The sequence below is a fragment of the Cervus elaphus genome, chromosome 26 (assembly GCF_910594005.1).
Source record: "Cervus elaphus chromosome 26, mCerEla1.1, whole genome shotgun sequence".
Lineage (NCBI taxonomy): Eukaryota > Metazoa > Chordata > Mammalia > Artiodactyla > Cervidae > Cervus > Cervus elaphus.
Genome location: NC_057840.1, coordinates 10,461,663 through 10,483,804, shown reverse-complemented (window position 1 = coordinate 10,483,804; position 22,142 = coordinate 10,461,663). Strand labels below are relative to the sequence as shown.

At 42.7% G+C, this 22,142-nt stretch overlaps 1 protein-coding gene across 1 annotated transcript in view; it reads right to left on the bottom strand.

Annotated features, from left to right (window-relative positions):
* The window catches only part of LOC122684278, an 831,075-nt gene that overhangs the window by 751,261 nt on the left and 57,672 nt on the right, over positions 1 to 22,142 (bottom strand). Inside the window, 5 exon segments of the mRNA XM_043888282.1 lie at positions 4,507 to 4,567; positions 13,132 to 13,213; positions 13,299 to 13,366; positions 13,848 to 13,933; positions 16,678 to 16,755. Of these exon segments, the coding sequence (XP_043744217.1) occupies positions 4,507 to 4,567; positions 13,132 to 13,213; positions 13,299 to 13,366; positions 13,848 to 13,933; positions 16,678 to 16,755 (375 nt within the window).

The following is a 22,142-nucleotide window of genomic DNA, read 5'->3' as shown; positions in this document are numbered from 1 at the left end:
ATTAGGTTTGTAAATGAGGTAACAGTACTAGAGCAACATCCATTTCCTAATTTGGATTACTGTACTGTGTAAGAGAAGGTACTTGTTTTTAGGAAAATGCACACTGAAGTAGTTAGAATAAAGAAATGTCATGTTTGGAACTTACTCTAAAATGGTTTGGGGGGAAAAAATTATACACAAGCATGTAATGAGAGAAAGGATGACAAGGCAAACAGTATAATGCCAACATTCAGGAAACTGGAGGGCAGGTACCAGGAATTCTCTGAGGTATTTTGGCAACATTTATAAAGTCTGAGATTATTTCAAAATAAGAATTTAATAATAAAAAGTAAATAAAACCATGGAATATATGAGACTAACATTGAAGCCAGAGGAGACGAAACAGTCAGAATGGGGAGAAGTCCAGAGGGAGGCAGGAGGAAAAGCACAGAACGAAGAGTCTAAAAGCCAGGGGAGAGTGTCCAGGGGAGGAGGGAGCAATCGACCCAGTCAAATTCCGCCAAAGGCGGAGTGAGGACAAAGAAGGATCCACAAGGTGTGAGATCCTGGCAGTCTGACCCGACCTCAAGTCCAAGGAGGGCTGCGGACAGCAAACGGGCTCAGGTGGGTAAAGAGAAAACTAGAGGGGAAGAGGCAGGAATGGCAAGCGCAAGCCCCTCATTCAAGATGCTTTCCTCTGAGTGGGAGCATCGCAGGCCAGAAGTGGCGCTGGGGATGTGGAACCAAGTGAGGGGCGGGTGTGCTTGGTCAGTGTTATTCTGAGACAGACAGATCCCCACGGGCGTGATTCATCTTCACGTGCCACCTACTCCTTTGGTGGTCGGGTGAAATCTACAGGCCCCACCTCAAAATGACGTTTTCAAATGCATAAAATAAAATACACAAGATTATAAAGGAAAGTAATTATACTGAAATAGTTACCAAGAACTTTTTTTATATCTATGATATAGTAATGTAAGATACCAGCTTCCTGGTCAACACATTAAATAAGAAGACCTAACGGCAGGCACTTCCCCACTGGTCCTAAGACTCTGCGCTTCCAATGTAGGGGGCCCGGGTTCAATCCTTAGTCAGGGAACTAGATCTGGCATGCCATAACTGAGAGTTCACATGCTGCAACAAAGATCGAAGATTCCAAGCGCTGCAACTAAGACCTGGTGCAGCCAAATAAGTAAATTAAATACATAAATATTTTTTTTAAAAGACCTACTGGCAGGTGAATTAATGATGGTAATTTCAAAGTACTGGCGAAGGTAAACAATATTCAAGATATCTGCCACAACAAAAATGCCACTTGAAGATACCTAGGATTTCACTGAGGACAAACTTCCTGCTACTGCTAAGGTGGCTGGGTTGTTGCCTACATTCCTAACAGAAGAAATGAACAAATTCAGTTCAAGGTTAGACAAAATATAGATGTCAACTCATCACCACCTTCCCCAGATTCAGACTCCAGAACTCACTCTATAGCAGGAAAGCAGCCTCTGGACTAGATTAAGGAGCTCTGCACTAAAAGACGAAGAACGCAATGGCACCCCACTCCAGTACTCTTGCCTGGAAAATCCCATGGATGGAGGAGCCTGGTAGGCTGCAGTCCATGGGGTCGCAAAGAGTCGGACATGACTGAGCAACTTCACTTTCACTTTTCACGTCCATGCATTGGAGAAGGAAACGGCAACCCACTCCAGTGTTCTTGCCTGGAGAATCCCAGGGATGGGGCAGCCTGTTGGGCTGCCATCTATGGGGTCACACAGAGTCAGACACGACTGAAGTGACTTAGCAGCAGCAGCAGCAACACTAAAAGAATGTTTACAAAGGTTGATGGAATGATCAGCAGAGAAGGGAAAACATCCAGCAGACAGAAGGGCAAACTGGAAGGGCCAGTGCCTGACACAGAGGGAGGGACTAGCCTTCTAAGGAACACCTGTGAAAAGGCTGGGCCCAGGCTCGGCGGGGAGACCTGTGGGTCTGGTGGTAAGAACACAAACTGGCTCTTGCCTGCTGGCTTCTATTTTCATTGAGTCATGACCAGCAGCTGAGAGGGAGGCCTGGAGAGAGAAAGTAAAAATACTGATATCGTAGAAAGTCAGAAAGGGAATTTCTAAGTCAGAAAAGTAGGATTTCTGAGCATGATGGAGTCCTTACTTGATGCTTGTGCTCATGCATTTAAAGTGACAAATGAGCTCAGGTATGTTCCATTTTACTGCAATACTCAGATGCTCAGGAAGAGAGAAAGTGAGTGATCAGAACCAACTAAGGCTGGGACTTAGCTAGACGAGTTCAATATGTGGAGAGGAGCAAGAGGAAGAAGAAAGGATAATAATGGACCAGGCGGACAAGGAGCGAAGTTAAGACCAGACAGTAGGAGGTAACTGACAGTGAGAAAGCAATGGAGATCAACCAACTGCTGAAATGAGGTAGCCAAGTGGATGTGAAGGACGAGAGGAGGCGCTGTCAAGGAGAAATGATGGAGGTGGGCACAGTTCCTCCTGATAAGACCCATGATGCCACTAAGGGAGTGGACAGCTAAGGGGAGGCAGAAGCGAGGACTGCTGACCCCCTGGGAGTAGACACGACAGAGCTTTTGCAGGTGCTCCATGTGGATGCTGGAGTAACCCAGAAGGAGGAGAGAGGTAGGAATAGAGAGAAAGATGAGCCAAAGTCTAGGCTTCTGGTGTCCTTGCAAACAGAACCTAAAATAATTGAGGCTGGGGTGAAGAGAGGGGAACATTTGCAGGAATGCAGATTCCACCTGGAGGTTAAAGAGCATAAATTCAGGTGTTAGACAGCCTGCACTAGAATCCCAGTTCTATCACACCCAGGACGTCAGCAGAAGGGGGACGGCAGAGCTGGTTACACAGCCCTGGGAAGAGCCGTGGCTCCTGAGAAGAACTCAGCTGGACTGAGGTGGAAGGCCTACCGCCCGGCTGCATAGACAGCTGAAACCATCTGTGCTTGGGAGAATGGTGACGGCAGTCACCTGGTTCCACTTCAGACAAGGAAGTCAGAGGTATGTCCAAGGAGGCTGCCAGGAGGAAAGGGTCTAGCATGTGCAAACCCTAGAGTGCAAAGATTTAATAAGGAAGAGGAATAAAGGTCCGGGTCAGATTTAAAGCACAGGGATAAGAGTCTCAGTAATAACAGATGGCCTGGGAGCCCTGATGCAGTTGTGACTAAAATACTTCAAGGTCTGACTACAAAACTAGAAAATGAAGCATCCTTCATGAAGCTGTTTCTCTCCTTCTATGAAAATAAAACCATCAGGCTGGAAATTACACATTCATAGGAATCTGGTTAAAGTAGTTCCTTCAAAACATTTCTGCAATAAGACTTCCCAGATGGTCCAGCGGTTAAGACTCCATGCTTCCAATGCAGGGGGCATGAGTTCGATCCTTGGTCAGGGAACTAAGATCCCACATGCCAAAAAAAAAAAAAAAAACTGCACACATTCCATCATAGTACTCTAACTATATGTGGAATTTGTATTTTATAGTGGCTTTCAGAGTCAAGCATGAGCCACAGGAAATAAAATTACTTTGTTATACCCAAATTGTGTTACCCAGCAGGTTTACCCACTAGGTTAAGCAGTTTGGATTCAAAAATTTTTTTAGCATTTCCAAATATCAAAAGCACCAGTAGATATGAGGATGCAGCACCACTGAAGCAATTAAACAACCAACATGACATGGTCCTAAAGACCCTACAAGGAGATCATGCTGAGGGAAAGAGATTGTAGCTGAAGTCTATGTTCTGGAACCTTTGCTGAGAAATATCTCCTTCCCTACCTCACTCAGTAACACATCCACCATGGGAAAGAAAGCAGTTTAAAAGAATAATTAAGTGAAAAGTAGCTACTGACCTTAGAGCAGCAGGCACTTAATACTGCTGGGAACGACAGAGGCTTTCCCAGGCACTTTTAGGGAAGTAAATGAATGGAGGAAAAAAAAAACCACTCTGATGTGCTTGAACGTCCAGTGTTCATTAATTAAATATTTAACAATCACCTCTCTGAGGGATCATGCCCTACGCTGGGGACAAGGACTCGGACTTGGTCCCCCCACCCCACCAGGTTGCTGGTCAGCACATCACCCAGCAAGTTAGCCATCAGAACTGAATTTTTTCTTCCAAAGACCATCGCAGTATTACTGAAACATGGCCGATTATGAAAATGCGACACTGGACCACTTGTCTCAGTGGAAGACAACAGGGACACATACCCCACAGGGAGTCTGCCAGGCGACTGAGTCACACCAGTGACAGCACAAGCCCCACCCAACGACTCTGGGGGCTCGAGAGGCCTCATCAGAGCTAAAGGAGGCAGCAGCGCCTCTCCTGTGCCACTCATGCTGGACCAGGCCTTCAACAGCGGGGCACAATAAAAACTCTAACGGCTGCACAGGCTGGAATGGAAATCCGAGACCCTGTCTCAGACAGTACGCACAGAGAGATAATTCTCAACCGAGTCCAGATTTACAAGCTCTGAAGAGAGGTCACGTGTAATCTTACCGTTGCGAAAAACCTTATTAAAATCAAATCCTTGGCTTGCTAGAAAGTCAATGCTTGAGCTCTGAAACAAGAGTAAATAGAACATGCATTTCAGTGATGTTCATGGCAGGTGTGTGAACATAAGCAGAGAAAGAACTCTGGGGAGTAAACGAAGGCAACCAGGCAAGGGGGTAGCATGCCACGGGTCAGAGAACAAGGGGCTTCTACTCCACGGCTGCTGAACTGTCCATTCATTCACTTCAACTATCTGGGCTTTTCCCTTATAGTTTGTAAGACAAATATCCTTTGTTACCCAACATTTAAGAAAATCTTACTTGGTGAACATATATTCTCCCAAGAGGCAGGAAACTGCTGAATAAAAATTAAATGTATTTCTATTATCTCACCCCAGGTTCAAATTTAAGGGAAAAAATGTGCAAATTATAAGGTATCAATATTCACTTCAACTTAGATTCTGGAAGCCCAAAATCTTAACTGGATGTTCTTTACATTCAACATCATAGTACAGAAAAATTCCCAGTAAAGAGACTTACTAAACACATATCTCAAAGTCAAAATATATACGTAAATGTAGAAAAAATATCAAGTAAGTAATTATACACAAGAATGGGAACATTTTCACAAAGTCCTTACTCAACTGACTGAAGGTGGGAAACTTCACTGAGCTTCTCTAATTCTATTTTCGTTTTAAGTCAGAACCGCCTTGTCTAACTCAATGAAACCATGAGCCACTCTGTGCAGGGCCACCCAAGACGCAAGGGTCATGGTGGAGCGTTCTGACAAAACGTGGTCCACTGAAGGGAATGGCAAACCACTCTAATTTCTTGCCTTGAGAACCCCATGGACAGTATGAAAACAGAAAAAGATACATGACACTGAAAAATGAAATTCCCAGGTCGGTAGGTGTCCAATATGCTACTGGAGAGAAGTGGAGAAATAACTTCAGAAAGAATGAAGAGACTGAGCCAAAGAGAAAACAATGCCCAGTTGTGGATGTGTCTGGTGATGGAAGTAAAGTCTGATGCTATAAAGAGCAATACTGCATAGGAATCTGGACTGTTAGGTCCATGAATTAAGGTAAATTACAAGTGGTCAAACAGGAGATGGCAAGAGGGAACAGTGACATTTTAGTAATCAGTGAACTAAAACAGACTGGAATGGGTGAATTTAATTCAGATGACAATTATATATACTACTGTGGGCAAGAATCCCTTAGAAGACATGGAGTAGCCCTCACTGTCAACAAGAGTCTGAAATGCAGTACTTGAGTGCAATCTCAAAAACGACAGAATGATCTCTGTTCATTTCCAAAGAAAACCATTCAATAACACAATAATCCAATCTATGCCAGTAATGCTGAAGAAGCTGAAGTTGAATGGTTCTATAAAGACCTACAAGACATTCTAGAACTAACACTCAAAAAAGATGTCCTTTTCATCATAGGGGACTGGAATGCAAAAGTAGGAAGTCAAGAGAAACCTCGAGTAACAGGCAAATTTGGCCTTGGAGTACAAAATGAAGCAGGGCAAAGGCTAATAGAGTTTTGCCAAGAGAACACACTGGTCATAGCAAATACCCTCTTCCAACAACACAAGAGAAGACTCTACACACGGACATCACCAGATGGTCAACAGCAAAATCACACTGATTATATTCTTTGCAGCCAAAGATGGAGAGGATCTATGAAAGAAAGTGAAAGCAAAGTCGCTCAGTTGTGTCTGACTCTTTGCAACCCAATGGACTGTAGCCCACCAGGCTTCTCAGTCCATGGAATTTTCCAGGCAAGAGTACTGGAATGGGTTGCCATTTCCTTCTCCAGGGGATCTTCCCAACCCAGGGATCGAACCCGGGTCTCCCACACTGCAGGCAGACACTTTACTGAGCCACCGGCAAGCCCAGGAGAGGCTCTATAACAGTCACCAAAAACAAGACCAGGAACCAACTGTGGCTCAGATCATGAACTCCTTATTGCCAAATTCAGACTTAAATTGAAGAAAGTAGGGAAAACCACTAGACCATTCATGTATGACCTAAATCAAATCCCTTACGATTATACACTAGAAGTGACAAATAGATTCAAGGGATTAGATCTGACAGACAGAAAGCCTGAAGAACTATGGACAGAGGTTTGTAACATGTACAGAAGACAGTGATCAAGACCATCCCCAAGAAAAAGAAATGCAAAAAGGCAAAATGGTTGTCTGAGGAGGTCTTACAGATAGCTGAGAAAAGAAGAGAAGCTAAAGGTAAAGGAGAAAAGGAAAGATATTCCCATTTGAATGCAGAGTTCCAAAGAATAGGAAGGAGAGATAAGAAAGCCTTCCTCAGTGATCAATGCAAAGAAATAGAGGAAAACAATAGAATGGTAAAGACTAGAGATCTCTTCAAGAAAATTAGAGATACCAAGGGAATATTTCATTCAATGATGGGCACAGTAAAAGACAGAAATGGTACAGACCTAACAGAAGCAGAAGATATTAAAAAGAGGTGGCAAAAATACACAGAAGAACTATACAAAAAATATCTTCATGACCCAGATAACCACGATGGTGTGATCACACACCTAGAGCCAAACATCCTAGAATTCGTGATGTCAAGTGGTCCTCAGGAAGCATCACTACGAACAAAGCTAGTGGAGGTGATGGAATTCCAGTTGAGCTAGTTCAAATCCTAAAAGATTATGTGTGAAAGTGCTGCACTCATTATGCCAGCAAATTTGGAAAACTCAGCAGTGACCACAGGACTGGAAAAGGTCAGTTTTCATTCCGATCCCAAAGAAGGACAATACCAAAGAATATTCAAACTACCGCACAATTGCACTCATCTCACACGCTAGCAAAGTAATGCTCAAAATTCTCCAAGCCAGGCTTCAACAGTATGTGAACCATGAACTTCCAGATGTTCAAGCCGGACTTAGAAAAGGCAGCAGAACCAGAGATCAAATAGCCAACATCTGTTGGATCATCTAAAAAGCAAGAGAATTCCAGAAAAACATCTACTTCTGCTTTATTGATAACACCAAAGCCTTTGACTGTGTTCAGTTCAATTCAGTTCTGTCACTCAGTCATATCCGACTTTGCAGCCCCATGGACTGCAGGACACCAGGCCACCCTGTCCAGCAACAACTCCTGGGGTTTACTCAAACTCGTGTCCATTGAGTCAGCAATACCATCCAACCATCTCATCCTCTGTCATCCCCTTCTCCTCCCCGCTTCTATCTTTCCCAGAATCAGGGTCTTTTCCAATAAGTCAGTTCTTCACTTCAGGTGGCCAAAGTATTCAAGTTTCAACTTCAGCATCAGTCCTTCCAATGAATATTCAGGACTGATTTCCTTTCGGATGGACTGGCTGGATCTCCTTGCTGTCCAAGGGGTTCTCAAGAGTCTTATCCAACACTACAGTTCTAAAGCATCAATTCTTCAGTGCTCAGCTTTCTTTATAGACCAACTCTCACAAACATACATGACTACTGGAAAAACCACAGCTTTGACCAGACGGACCTTTGTTGGCAAAGTAATATCTCTGCTTTTTAACATACTAAAAAGAAACTAAAGAGCCTCCTGATGAAAGTGAAAGAGAGAAGTGAAAAAGCTGGCTTAAAACTCAACATTCAAAAAACGAAGATCATGGCATCCAGTCCCATGATTTTGGACTCCAAAATCACTGTAGATGATAACTGCAGCCAATTAAAAGACACTTGCTCCTTGGAAGAAAAGTTATGGCTAATTTAGACAGCATATTAAAAGGCAGAGATGTAAAATAAATAAATAAATAAAATAAAAGACAGAGACGTTACTTTGCCAACAAAGTTCCATCTATTCAAAGCTATGGTTTTTCCAGTAGTCAGGTATGGATGTAAGAATTGGACTACAAAGAAAGCTGAGTGCCAAAGAATTGATGCTTTTGAACTGTGGTGCTGGAGAAGACTCTTGAGAGTCCCTTGAACAGCAAGTCCAAGGGAGATCCAACCAGTCCATTTGAAAGGAATTCAGTCCTGAATATTCACTGGAAGGACTAATGCTGAAGCTGAAACTCCAATGCTTTGGCCACCTGATACGAAGAACTGACTCACTGGAAAAGACCCTGATGCTGGGAAAGATTGAAGACAGGAAGAGAAGGGGACAACAGAGGATGAGATGGCTGGATGGCATCACGACTCGATGGACATGAGTTTGAGCAAGCTCCATGAGTTGGTGATGGACAGGGAAGCCTGGCATGCTGCAGTCGATGGGGTCTCAAAGAGTTGGACATTCCTGAAGTAACTGAAGGTAGAACAGTTAAATCTGACCCTTTATAGAGCAGCCCTTCCTCAGTCGCACTTGATGTTACACCATCAGTCTAGACTGAGGATGCTCTGCCAGTTCCAATAAGCTCATTACCATATCCACTTTAGAGATGCTGCTGAAGACAACGTCGTCTACACAGAGGGCTTCCCTGGTGGCTCAGATGATAAAGAATCTGCCTGCAATTAAGGAGACCTGGGTTCAATCCCTGGGTCAGGAAGATCCCCTGGAAAAGGGAATGGCTACCCACTCCAGTATTCTTGCCTGGAGAATTCCATGGAGTCTGGCAGGCTACAGTCCATGGGGTCACAAAGAGTCAGACATGACTGAGCGACAAATACCATGATAACAGAAAGGGAAATGTCTTGGGGTCTCTAATCTGAGGAAAGCTGAACTGGTCCTAAGTCCTGGTCCATTTTGATCCTTTGGACCACAGAACTGACCGTGTGTTTCCCCCTTGTCTTGGCTGGTAGGAAGCTCAGAGACAAGCAGGTAAGACTTTCTTTGGCATGAATTCTGTGTTCTAATCATAACACAGTAATCACACCCTCATTTTTCTTTTCTTCCAATTTTTCACTTACTTATTTTTAATCTTAGGTTAAAAGGTTTTATATATTATATATACTTTTATGTACTTTATGTATCTTTATTACTTGACACCAGTTCTTTTAAACTATGAGCAACCTAGTCAAATATACATGGGTATGTGCATGCATGCACACACACACACAGATACAGACACATCATTTTCTATCATGTCCAGGTTTTCTGTGATGTGAAATAAGCAACCATTTCCCCTATATCTTCCTTGTTCATCCTGTTCTGAAATAAGACCCAGTGCCTTCTGACTTGGGCCACAAGCCCCTCTACCTTCCATGCCTGAGTACTCTTAACTCTGCTCCCCTAATACCCATCACTGACAGAGACAACAAAAGATGGCTTATGGAAAGGCGTTTTTACCCCTCCTATCACTAGACTCCATCCTAACTTTCTTCTTTAAAAATCAGAGTCAGAGATCACGCATCCCCTTTTTCAAGCTATTTATTTTCTACTCAAATAATACTCTTTAGACTGCAAAAAAAAATGTACTCTATGCCCCTGAATTTAAAGCCTCTTAAAATGGTAAATTTTAGGTTATGGATTTTTTTTTTACCATAATAAAGAGAAAACACTTCAAACCAACAAACTTTATTTATAATATACTAAACACTATCTTTGGTTTGTTCTAAATGTACCATTTTCAGGATTCAAAAGATGAGCATAGATATTAGAGAGGACAATTTGAGGCATCTATCAAAATTTTAAATCTATAAGTTCTATGACTCATCAATTCCCCTCATAGGAAAGCTATCCTATAAAACATTCCTGGAGTTCAACTTGAAACTTAGTCTGTGACAACCTGGAGAGGTGGGATGGGGTGGGGGAGGAAGGGGAGGGAGGTGCAAGAGTGAGGGGACATATATACACTTATGACTAATTCATGTTATTGTACGGCAGAAACCAACACAGCATTGTAAAGCAACTATCGTCCGATTAAAAATAAATTTAAAAAATAGCTTAAAAACATATGTTGATTCGGCAAAAAAAAAAAAATTTCCTATATACAACCAAGACACATGCACATGGACACTGACTATAGCACTGTTTAAAATAGGGAGCCACTGGAAAACTTTCCAATTCCAATTAGATAAATTATAATACACCTGTATTATGAAATATGAAGACATTGTGTTAAATGGAAAATGCAAGTTATTTAAAATATGAATGTTATGATTCTGTGTATATTAAAGCAAAAAACTAAAACTGTGTTTGTGTGTGTGTGTGTGTGTATATATATGTAAACACAGGAGCATATGTATATATGGCACAAAAGGAGTGAAATGGGGAAAGAAGTGGCATGGGGGAAGAGGGGATTTAAAAACAACATTTTTTACTCTATAGACAGCAGCAGTGTTTTGACTTTTCACGGCCATGTATGTATTTTCTTCCATGAACTCCACTACAGATGTTCAGGCAGAAAAAAGAAGAACAGAAGAAACAGGAAGTGAAGACAATGAAGACGCCTTGCAATTCACCTGGACGGGCACGCGCTGCAGGCGTGTGCATGGCTCTCAGGGCGTCATTCCTCCACATCCTGCCTAGTGTGCGTGGCTCACTGTGTGTACAGATACTTAGTTTTCACACAGCACAGAAAGTTGTCTTGCCCCCCAATTTTCCCTGCTTTAAGGATAATAAAAGCTTTTCAAGATCAATTTTTCACTAGACACAATCTTCACCCTACTCGCCGACTCTAGAAGCTAAGTTCCTTTAAAGACGCGACTCTGCTGCAGGCATAGATTTTTAAACAAGACAAAATCCACCTTAGATGGAGGACCAGAAAAAAATCCAAAGATACTATCATTTACCTTATCCATACAATTGCCAAGTTTACTTACTGAGTCTCAACCTCTTCCCTGCCTTTGTTTTTCCAGAACAGAGAACTGCACCATTTGAGCCCATTAATCTCTGGCCTGTCTTCAAGTCTATGATGTTTTTCCTTTTTTTAAGGAGTGGCTGGCTATCAGGACTGCATGAAGTGTTCCAGGTGTAGTCACAGGATGATTTTGTGTGATGGGTAGGGTTCTTCCGACCTGTCTCCAGTTGTGTTTGTGTTGGTCTTTTAGAACATACTGTCATCCCTAAGATGTCTCACTGCCACTGTGTGCATTTGATTAATTCCTGGCTAAAACCATGGAATCCACTTTAAGGAACTGTCTTTTCCTGCTACCACTGGAAAACTACATCCATACAAATGTCCAAACTGAACCTATCTTTCTCAGAGAAAATTTACAAATACCATTTAATGAAGTATTCTATACTCATGTGACTGGTAAATAGCTGTTAAATGAGGATGAGACGGTTGGATGGCATCACCGACTCAATGGACATGAGTTTCAGTAAACTCCAGGAGTTGGTGATAGACAGGGAGGCCTCACGTGTGGCAGTCCATGGGGTTGCAAAGAGTCAGACATGACTGAGCAACTGAACTGAGCTTATTGCAAAGTAAAGAAATATCAACTATGGTTTATCTGCTAATTTAAGAAAAATACTGGATACAAGAGTAAAATTACCTTCTCTCCAGCTCCTGACATACAATGAATGCTGCTTCATTTGTTTACATCCTGCCTTATTACAGAGAGAATCTGACATGACTCAATCACTCAGAAGCCTACCCTCCAGGCTTTCTTAACTGCAGTACTACTTAGATGCAGGAAAAGGGACAGATGGGAAGACTCAAAGGAACTAATGTTACTCCAGGGAGAGAAGCTCAGACATAAGATTATAAGGAAGAGAAGACCAAAACTCAGGTTTCATCACATATCCATATGATAGACACTAATTCACACTGTCCTTATCAATAGAGATCAATGATCTCCTTATTCGTTAATCAGATTATTAAGAGAGCAGAAAGGGGAAGCTGACATTCACCGAATGTCCACCAGATCAGCTACAACTCTGAACTGGCTGTTCTAAAGGGGACCCTCCCTGAATCCTCACCTTGGCTCATAAAGTCAGCCCTTTCCTCCTCAGGAGGCACCAGTGGTCTTTTTCTACCCTCTTTCCTAACTGGTAAGCTTGGGAAAAGAAACCGAGCACATGTAACTTAGCCCCTTCTGGGTTCCCTAGTGGCTCAGACAGTAAAGAATCTGCCTGCGATGCAGGAGACCTGGGATCGATCCCTGGGTTGGGAAGATCCCCTGGAGGAGGGCACAGCAACCCACTCCAGTATTCTTGTCTGAAGAATCCCATGGACTAAGGACCCTGGGAGCTATGTTCATGGGGTTGCAAAGAGTCAGACACAATTGAGTGACTATACTTTCACTTTCTCTTTTAGGTTTGCTCTTTTCAAAGAGCATACACACATACTCTGCTCCTCCAGAAAATAAAGGTCTACCCTTGAAGAGGCGTGCAGTGAAAATGGGGTTGGGAAAAAAACCTGCAGGTCCTAATCTGTAGGTTCAGTTCAGGGGTAAGACAATAAAAAACATCCCCCAAAGAGCCACAGTACGAAGTCATGGTCTCAAATTCAGCTCTACTTATAATAAAGTTCATGTTCCCATGTCCCTCTGCCTGTCTCTTACATCTTATTCCTTAACTCACTCTCAGGTCAAAGGAAAGATGAGAGTATAATTTATTTATAATCCAAAAACTGAAGGTCAGTGAGGTAAAGTGATTTGCCCGAAGTGCAAAGTTGGTCATAGAACCAAATTTTAAAGAGAATTCTGATTCCACGTTTCCACACAGCTTCATCAGGGATTCGTAACAGAAAAAAAAGGAACAACAACTCAGTTATACTACTAACCTGACAAACAAATTTGACATCTGGTGAGGATCTATTGAAGGGTTTCGGGAAAACATAGAAGTTAAAAGACTTCGTTATATACCTGGGGAAAATAAGATAAAAGGAGACTTAGGGTGTTATATTATGCCATGACAAAAGAATTCCCACCACTTGTTAAAACAACCTACTTTGAATCTGTGTAGTCATACTTAAAAGTGCAAAGGCCAAACTGAAACAGCAAAAAGTCCATGGAATGCTGGAAAAGGGAAATAAAATATCTGTCAAAACAATGCTGTATAGTCGACATGAGCAACAGTATTTGCAATCAGGTAGGTTTTCTGATTATTCTACTTGACTTTGGCAGAATACTTCTGATCCAAACCGATTATAGACTATCTATCAGGAGCATTATTAATTTATGAATATTTCTTACTATTTTTCCCAACTAAGCACTTATGCATCATCCAGAGCATCATAGTAAACCTATTTCCAAATGATTAAAATAACCACATCATATTTCCTGTAAATGAAATTAACAATGAAAATACTAAACCTTCCCCAAAATGTTTTCCAGCAAACAATTATTTTTGCTGTTGTTTTAAATACCACTAAATATCAATTCATAGCTGGGGTTGAGAAGTTAATAAGCAAGCTTGACAATTTTATTCCTCTATAATTTAACATATGCAAGACCAACATGGGAAAAAAAAATGAGATTTTCTAGCACACCCACTTACCTTTTTAAGCTTCTGATACCTTTCTTCTGCAGTGTCAAAACCATTTGTTAATGCGGTGACTGAAGGTCCATCGCTGATTCCTAGATTTTAAGAAAAAAAATTTTAACCTATTCGTAAATGCTAACAGAAAATGTCAGTCAACTATTCAATGGCTCTATAATTTCTTATTTTTATGAATTAAAACTAACTGGAAGTGCTCTTTATTTCACTTTTTCAAAATTAGCATGAATTTCGCAGGCTAACAAGCCAAACCCTGTAATAGAGAATTCAGAGATACAAATGTTTCAATTTGAGAATGGACAGTTTCAGTATCTAAAACAGATTTCAAATAAAGAAAACCCTATAGATATCTCACCAAAAAATTATTAGAACTAATAAATGAATTCAGCAGAGTTGCAGGATACAAAATTAATATTCAGAAATCCACTGTAAATTTCTATACACTAATAACAAACCATCAAAAAGAGAAATTATAAAAACGATCCCACTGACAATTGCATCAAAAAGAATAAAACACCTAGGACTATATTTAACCAAGGTGAAAGACCTGTCCTCTGAGAATTATAAGACACTGGTGAAAGCAATTGAAGAAAACATGAAAAACAGAAATGCTCATGAACTGGAGGAATTAATACTGTTAAAATGCCCATATTACCCAAAACAATCTATAGATTCAATGCAATCTCTATCAAAATACCTACGGCATTTTTCACAGAACTAAACAAATAATCCTAAAATTTGTATAGAACCACAAAAGACCCCGAACAACCACAGCAATCTTGAGATACCACCTCACATCTGTCAGAATGGCCATTCTCAAAAACACAAGAAATAACAAATGTTGGCAAGGATGTGGAGAAAAGAAAACTATCATGTACTGTTGGCGGGAATGTCAATTGGTGCAGGCACTATAGAAAACAGTATAAAGCTTCCTCGAAATATTAAAAATAGAACTAACATATGATCCAGCAATTCCACTTCTGGATATTCATCAGAAGAAAACAAAAATTATTTTTTCTTCAATAATTCTAACTGAAAAAGATATATACATCCCTAGGTCACTACAGCATTACTTAAAATAGCAAAGATAGAAGTAACTTAAGTGTCCAAGGATAAATGAAAAGATAAAGATTCTATACATATGTAAAGATGCTATAAATGTGTGTGAGTATGTGTGCGTGTGTGTGTATACATGCATATATATGCATACATGGGGCTTCCCTGATGGCTCAGATGGTAAAGAATCTGCCTGCAATGTGGCAGACCAGGGGTTGAGAAGATCCCCTGGAGAAGGGAATCGCTACCCACTCCAGTATTCTTGCTTAGAGGATTCCACGGATAGAGGAGCCTGACGGGCTCCAGTCCATGGGATTGCAAAGAATTTGTGTAAAGAAATATTATTCAACCATAAAAAAGAAAAAAAAAAAAAAAAAACAACCTTGTAATATGGATGGACCTAGAAGGTACTATGCTAAGTGAGTGAAATAAGTCAGACAAAGAAAGGCAAATACTGATGATTTCATTTACTGATAAAATCTTAAAAAAAAAAGAAAAGAAAAGAAACAGAAAGAGACTTATTGATACAGAGAGTAAACTGATGGTTGCCAGAGTGAAGGAGGGGAGTTTGGGGGGGGGGGGGCCAAATAGGTAAAGGAGTTTAAGAGGTACAAACTTTCACTTATAAAATAAGTCAGTCACAGCACAGAGAATATAGCCAATAATATAGCTGACAAGAACTTTGTATGGTAACAAATGGTAACTAGACTTAGCGAGGTAATCAATCCATAATGTATAAAAATACCAAATCAGTGTTATACACTTGAAACTGACATAATTGGTTGATCATAATTCAGTAATTATAATTCTATACCATTATTTATATAACTATATGTATATAATTAAGCAATTATAATCCAGTAATGGATTATGCCCAGTAAAAACAAAGTTATGCCCAGCATGGATTCCTTTAGAAAGAGCTGAAGTCTTTGAAACAAGCACAACTTGTAGCAAAAACGGCTATCTTTACCAAAAATTGGATATCTCTGATCCAAAAGAAAAAAAAGAACCTTGCAATTATAACTGTTAGTTACACTAATCTAAGTACTAGATACATGTGTACACCCACGCCAAGGCAGGCAGTGAACACGTTCACTAATGCCTAAAGGAATACCCTCATTTATTTGCAGAAGTCCAACCCTAAAGTCAGCCACAAAGCACAAATCTTGTATGAGCCCTCTTAGAGCAAATGTCTAAACTAGTCAAATTCATAGAGACAGAAACAATGATTGCTAGAGGCAGAGGGGAGGGAGGAGCTGGGAATTACTGTTCAATGTGTAGAGTTTCAGTCCTGGAAGATGAAAAAGTTCTGTGGAGATGGACGGTGGGGATGGTGGCACTCCAGTGTTACAGTCTCACTTAACTTTAAAACCACTTAAAAATGGTTAAAAGGATACATTTTATGCTATGTGTATTTCACCACACATCAAAAAAGGCCTGACCCTAACTCTCCAGCGCTGTCCCACACCTGTCCAGCTGTTTTTAAGCAGCATCAAAAGCGTAGTCTCTTATCTGCAACCCTCAGAGTTCGAACAACCACAAACCCAATCAGGAAACCCACCGCACCTCTTTCGTGCTTTTGAAACGTTTAAGAGGAAACGTGGAGACTCATGCAACCTGACCCAGAAAACTCAAACAGGGAGGAGCGACCAGCAGGTATAAGCCCAGGCCAGGGGTCAGGAGGGCGCGGGGGTGGGGGGTGGGGGTGGCGGGCAGGAGGAGGCTTGGCTATGCACTGCAGGGTGCCAGCCTCGAGCTTGCAAGCGAGGGATACCTGAAAACTCCCCATCGATGGCGAAGAAGTCGGCCTCCTCTATAGCCTGGTACACTTTGTGGAGATTACTCTGAAAATCTGCGGAGAAACCGAGAAGAGGCTCAGAACTGGTGGCCTGGCTTTCTGCCCACAGGTTACTAGGGGGATAGGGAAGGAGGGAAGGGGAGCTGCCAAGGATCCTGGGATGAGAGGACAAGTCCCTAAGGGGTGCACAGACCGGAGGGATATAAGCCCCGAGGGGTGCACGGGCCAAAGGCGAACAAGGCCCCAAGAAGCGCAAAAGGGGAGCAAACCCCTGAGGGGACTGCCTCTGCCCCAGGCCGGGTCAAGTAGACCTGCCCCGGTGAGGGCCTAGCAGGCCGGGTGAGGAAGTGCCCCGAGGACGCAGGGAGGTGTACAGCGGACACGCACTGCTCCTGATTATCTCCATTCTGCGGAGTGGCCAGGCCTCCGGCCCCGCCCGGGCCCGCCTCGACCGTTCCACTCCCGAAGTTCCGGGGCGACAGCGCTGGCAGCCACGGCAGAGACCGCGGGGGCGACTTCCGGAAACAGCGCGCGCCGGCGCGCGTCACGTGCGCCTGCGTCATGGTGGGGCGGGGCCAAGGGTGGGTTTCATTCCCTGGACGCAGCAGGGCTAAGAGAGTTCCAGAAAAACATCTATTTCTGCTTTATTGACTATGCCAAAGCCTTTGACTGTGTGGATCACAATAAACTGTGGAAAATTCTGAAAGAGATGGGAATACCAGACCACCTGACCTGCCTCTTGAGAAACCTGTATGCAGGTCAGGAAGCAACAGTTAGAACTGGACATGGAACAACAGACTGGTTCCAAATAGGAAAAGGAGTACGTCAAGGCTGTATATTGTCACCCTGCTTATTTAACTTATATGTAGAGTACATCATGAGAAACGCTGGGCTGGAAGAAGCACAAGCTGGAATCAAGATTGCCGGGAGAAATATCAATAACCTCAGATATGCAGATGACACCACCCTTATGGCAGAAAGTGAAGAGGAACTAAAAAGCCTCTTGATGACAGTGAAAGAGGAGAGGGAAAAAGTTGGCTTAAAGCTCAGTATTCAGAAAACTAAGATCAAGGCATGTGGTCCCATCACTTCATGGGAAATAGATGGGGAAACAGTGGAAACAGTGTCAGACTTTATTTTGGGGGGCTCCAAAATCACTGCAGATGGTGATTGCAGCCATGAAATTAAAAGACGCTTACTCCTTGGAAGGAAAGTTATGACCAACCTCAGTCAGTCAGTTTAGTCACTCAGTCGTGTCCGACTCGTTGCGATCCCATGAATTGCAGCAGGCCGGGCCTCCCTGTCCATCACAAACACATGCCCATTGAGTCGGTGATGCCATCCAGCCATCTCATCCTTTGTCGTCCCCTTCTCCTCCTGCCCCCAATCCCTCCCAGCATCAGGGTCTTTTCCAATGAGTCAACTCTTCGCATCAGGTGGCAAAGTACTGGAGTTTCAGCTTCAGCATCAGTCCTTACAATGAACACCCAGGACGTACATATTTTAATGTATGTCCTTTAGGATGGACTGGTTGGATCTCCTTGCAGTCCAAGGAACTCTCAAGAGTCTTTTCCAACACCAGAGTTCAAAAGCATCAATTCTTAGGTGCTCAGCTTTCTTCACCGTCCAACTCTCAAATCCACCCATGACCACTGGAAAAACCACAGCCGTGACTAGACGGACCTTTGTTGGCAAAGTACTGTCTCTGCTTTTTAATATGCTATCTAGGTTGGTCATAACTTTCCTTCCAAGGAGTCAGCGTCTTTTAATTTCATGGCTGCAATCACCATCTGCAGTGATTCTGGAGCCCAAAAAAATAAGTCTGCCGCTGTTTCCACTGCTTCCCCATCTATTTCCCATGAAAGTGATGGGACCAGATGCCATGATCTTAGTTTTCTGAATGTTGAGCTTTAAGCCAACTTTTTCACCTCCTCTTTCACTTTCATCAAGGGGCTCTTTAGTTCCTCTTCACTTTCTGCCATAAGGGTGGTGTCATCTGCATATCTGAGGTTATTGATATTTTTCCTGGCAATCTAAATTCCAGCTTGTGCTTCTTCCAGCTGTGTTTCTCATGATGTATTCTGCATATAAGTTAAATAAGCAAGGTGACAATATACAGCCTTGACGTACTCCTTTTCCTATTTGGAGCCAGTCTGTTGTTCTATGTCCAGTTCTAACTGTTGCTTCCTGACCTGCATATAGATTTCTCAAGAGGCAGGTCAGGTGGTCTGATATTCCCATCTCTTTCAGAATTTTCCACTCCAATCCCAAAGAAAGGCAATCCCAAAGAATGCTCAAACTACTGCACAACTGCACTCATCTCACACGCTAGTAAAATAATGCTCAAGATTCTCCAAGCCAGGCTTCGGCAATACACGAACCGTGAACTTCCAGATGTTCAAGCTGGTTTTAGAAAAGGCAGAGGAACCAAATTGCCAACATCTGCTGGATCATCAAAAAATCAAGAGAGTTCCAGAAAAACATCTATTTCTGCTTTATTGACTGTTCCAAAGCCTTTGACTGTATGGATCACAATAAACTCCTGCTCACTGGCAATTAAAACTCCTCAAAATAATCCCTCTTGAACCTGAAATATTTATACTCTCTCACCTGCAAGATTATAGTTAAGATTACATTTGAGTAAGTTATCTATCTAACCGAACATATTCAGGGACTTATCAAACCTGTAAAATTTACATTCTCTCACAATGGGGACCTATTGGGGATACTGTATCTTCTTTAAATGACAAATATTGCTTTTTCCCCCTAAATTAAATATATTTAACTCTCTGAATTAAAACTAGTCATGACACTGTACTAATTAAGTTACAAATCTGAAGCGACATGAGAAATTTAATATACACTACTCCTCATACATGCATTTAACATGATTATGTGTTAACATACAACGCATCTAAGAACACTTTAATGTATTTTTTTTTTTTGGAAAACTGATCTCTAACCCAGAGGTGAAAATTGTCCCACATAATCTGCATATCTTTTCAGTCACTTATCAGCTATTTTGTTATCTTAATTCCAGATGATAACATTTGACTGGGGAATATCTGAATACTCACATTTTTACTAGCTCAACAGCTTTAGAACACAGACTAAAAGCTGGGTGTCACACCTAGCGGAAGAGGAAATTCTCTGCACACACTTCATGCTACACAATCTAGAGATTCAGGCTAGTTTTGTCACGCTTATTTCTCAACAGTTGAAAATTAGTCCTTAAAGCTTAACTAATGACTGTTGCCCTCAAGAGAGATTCTCAGGACATCCAAACGGTGTTTCCAAGGAAGCTGGTGTCTTTGCTGTTCTTGTCAGAACGGTAGCGCCCTGAGCGACCTGCGCAAAGCAGGCAGTCACTGTCTACAGCACTCCGCGGCTCAAGCTACAGTTACGGGCAGAGTCAGAATCAACCCTGACCCCTTAACTGAGGGCTCCTCCTTAGGTATCATTTATTAACTTTTCATGCTTGTATCTTTAAAAGCAAAAAGGAAAATAATTATTTTCGCAATGACTAATTTCTCAGAGAAATATTTATGTTGCTCCGAGGAGGAGTCATCAGTGGTTCAGGTTCTAGTTCTTAGATGAGTTGACTAGTCTGAGGTTTACACAGTAAATATAATCTATGGATACAAATGCTGACTTTTGAAGCCCACAGGAAATCATAAATGCTTGAAACCCACACTATCAATTATCAGATGAAAATCTAATTAGCACGTCCAGCTTTTGGCAGTAGCCAATCTTTGAAAATACCAGTCAGGATTTTATTGGGAAGGATAATGGAAAGGCTACTGTTGTGAATTCTACAGTCGCACACGTTGCTGTGAAACAATGAACACATTGGATACATTTTTTAGTTCTGTATTTAACGCAGCTGATTAAAAAGCTAATTTCATTCCCCTTCTGTATTACTATTCTTCTAGTGTACAGCTGCCAACCACAGTTAAATCTGATGAGTCCCCATGTTGAGTTAATCAATTTGATAACATCAGACATTATTAGGAAAGCGCACATAATACGGTCACAGTGTCTACTATCAAAAGCATATGCACCAAAGCTTTTGTTTTCCCAGGACACTGCAACCGCTTAAAGTAGCTTAGCCTTATTTTGCTTTGTTTTGAAAAGAATTTTAAAAGAACAAAACTTCTTTATTTCTTCCTTAGGTCAATACAAAAAATTATTCTGTAACAATATTAATACCATGATTAACTTTTTCTTTATCGATGTTTATATAATGAAATAATCCCGGAATCACAGTCACGATTAGAAATAAAGACCAACAAAAATATAAATGCTCACAATGTAAAATAGTATCCCATGATAATATCCTGAGAGATTTTTCTATTCTGTTTTTGTTTACAATGACTAAAGACTCCTTCAAAACACAAGGCCCCTAAGCCCCAAGGCCTTTGGTCTTTTACTTTTAACTCTCCCTGCCAACCTTAGGTGGGCTTCCCGGGCATGGCCATCCGACACCAGCGCCCTCTAAGACCAGCGGAGCACGCAGCTTCCTCGGGAGGCTCCCGGCCCCCTGCACACGCGTCCCCTTGGGTGAGGAAGCACCGGGGCACCCGGAGCCGCCCAGGGCAACAGCAGAGTCAGCCGCCGGGAGGAGAGTGGAAGGAAGCACGCGGGTTTTCACCAGGGTGCCCGCTTCTGCGTCGCCCTCCAGCCTATTCCGCCTTCCCCGCTGGCTCGCCTAACTCCCACTCCCATGACAGCTCCATCTCCAGGGTCAGGGGAGCGCCGCTGCTGGCCCAGTCACCTTTCCAGGCGGGTCACCACTCGTGACTGGCCCCCAGCCTTCACCCCCCTGTCCTAGACCTCATCCGCATGTGCGCGGCGCTGCCTGACAGCGGAGGGCAGGCAGTGGTGGGGGAGAGCACCTCTCTGACGGCTGATCGGTTGGCCACCGTTTGCGGCCGCGACCTGAGCCCCAGCATCTCTAAGCCCCGTCACCCGCGCCCCAGATGCCCAGGTGCAACCCCCGTCGGGCTCTGCGTTTCACCTTCCCTCTCCCTCCTCACTGGTTTCCTCCCCTAGACGTGCAAACGGCCTGAGGCCTCCTCCGTTCCTTATACAAAAGTCCTTCAACCGGGCCTCTCCTCCCCAGGACTGCATGCACCCACGGGCGCAGGCTACACAAGGAGCTCCGGTTGCGCCCTGCACTCCTCCCCAGCCCAGAGCACCGAGGGTGACTACTCCTCCGACGCTGCCCCTGCTGAGGCACCCGGGGCCTGTGGCCACGCAGTGGACACTAAAGTCCTCTCTGACCTGGCACTTCTCTGCGCACTCCACAGACCTGAAAAAACGCTTTCTTACTGGAAATTCAACTTCTTGGCTTCCATGACAGTCCCCCTGCCTGGGATAATTACCCACTCAATTGTGAGCTTAATAAAATGAACAACTGTCACCGTTTCTTGTTTACCCTT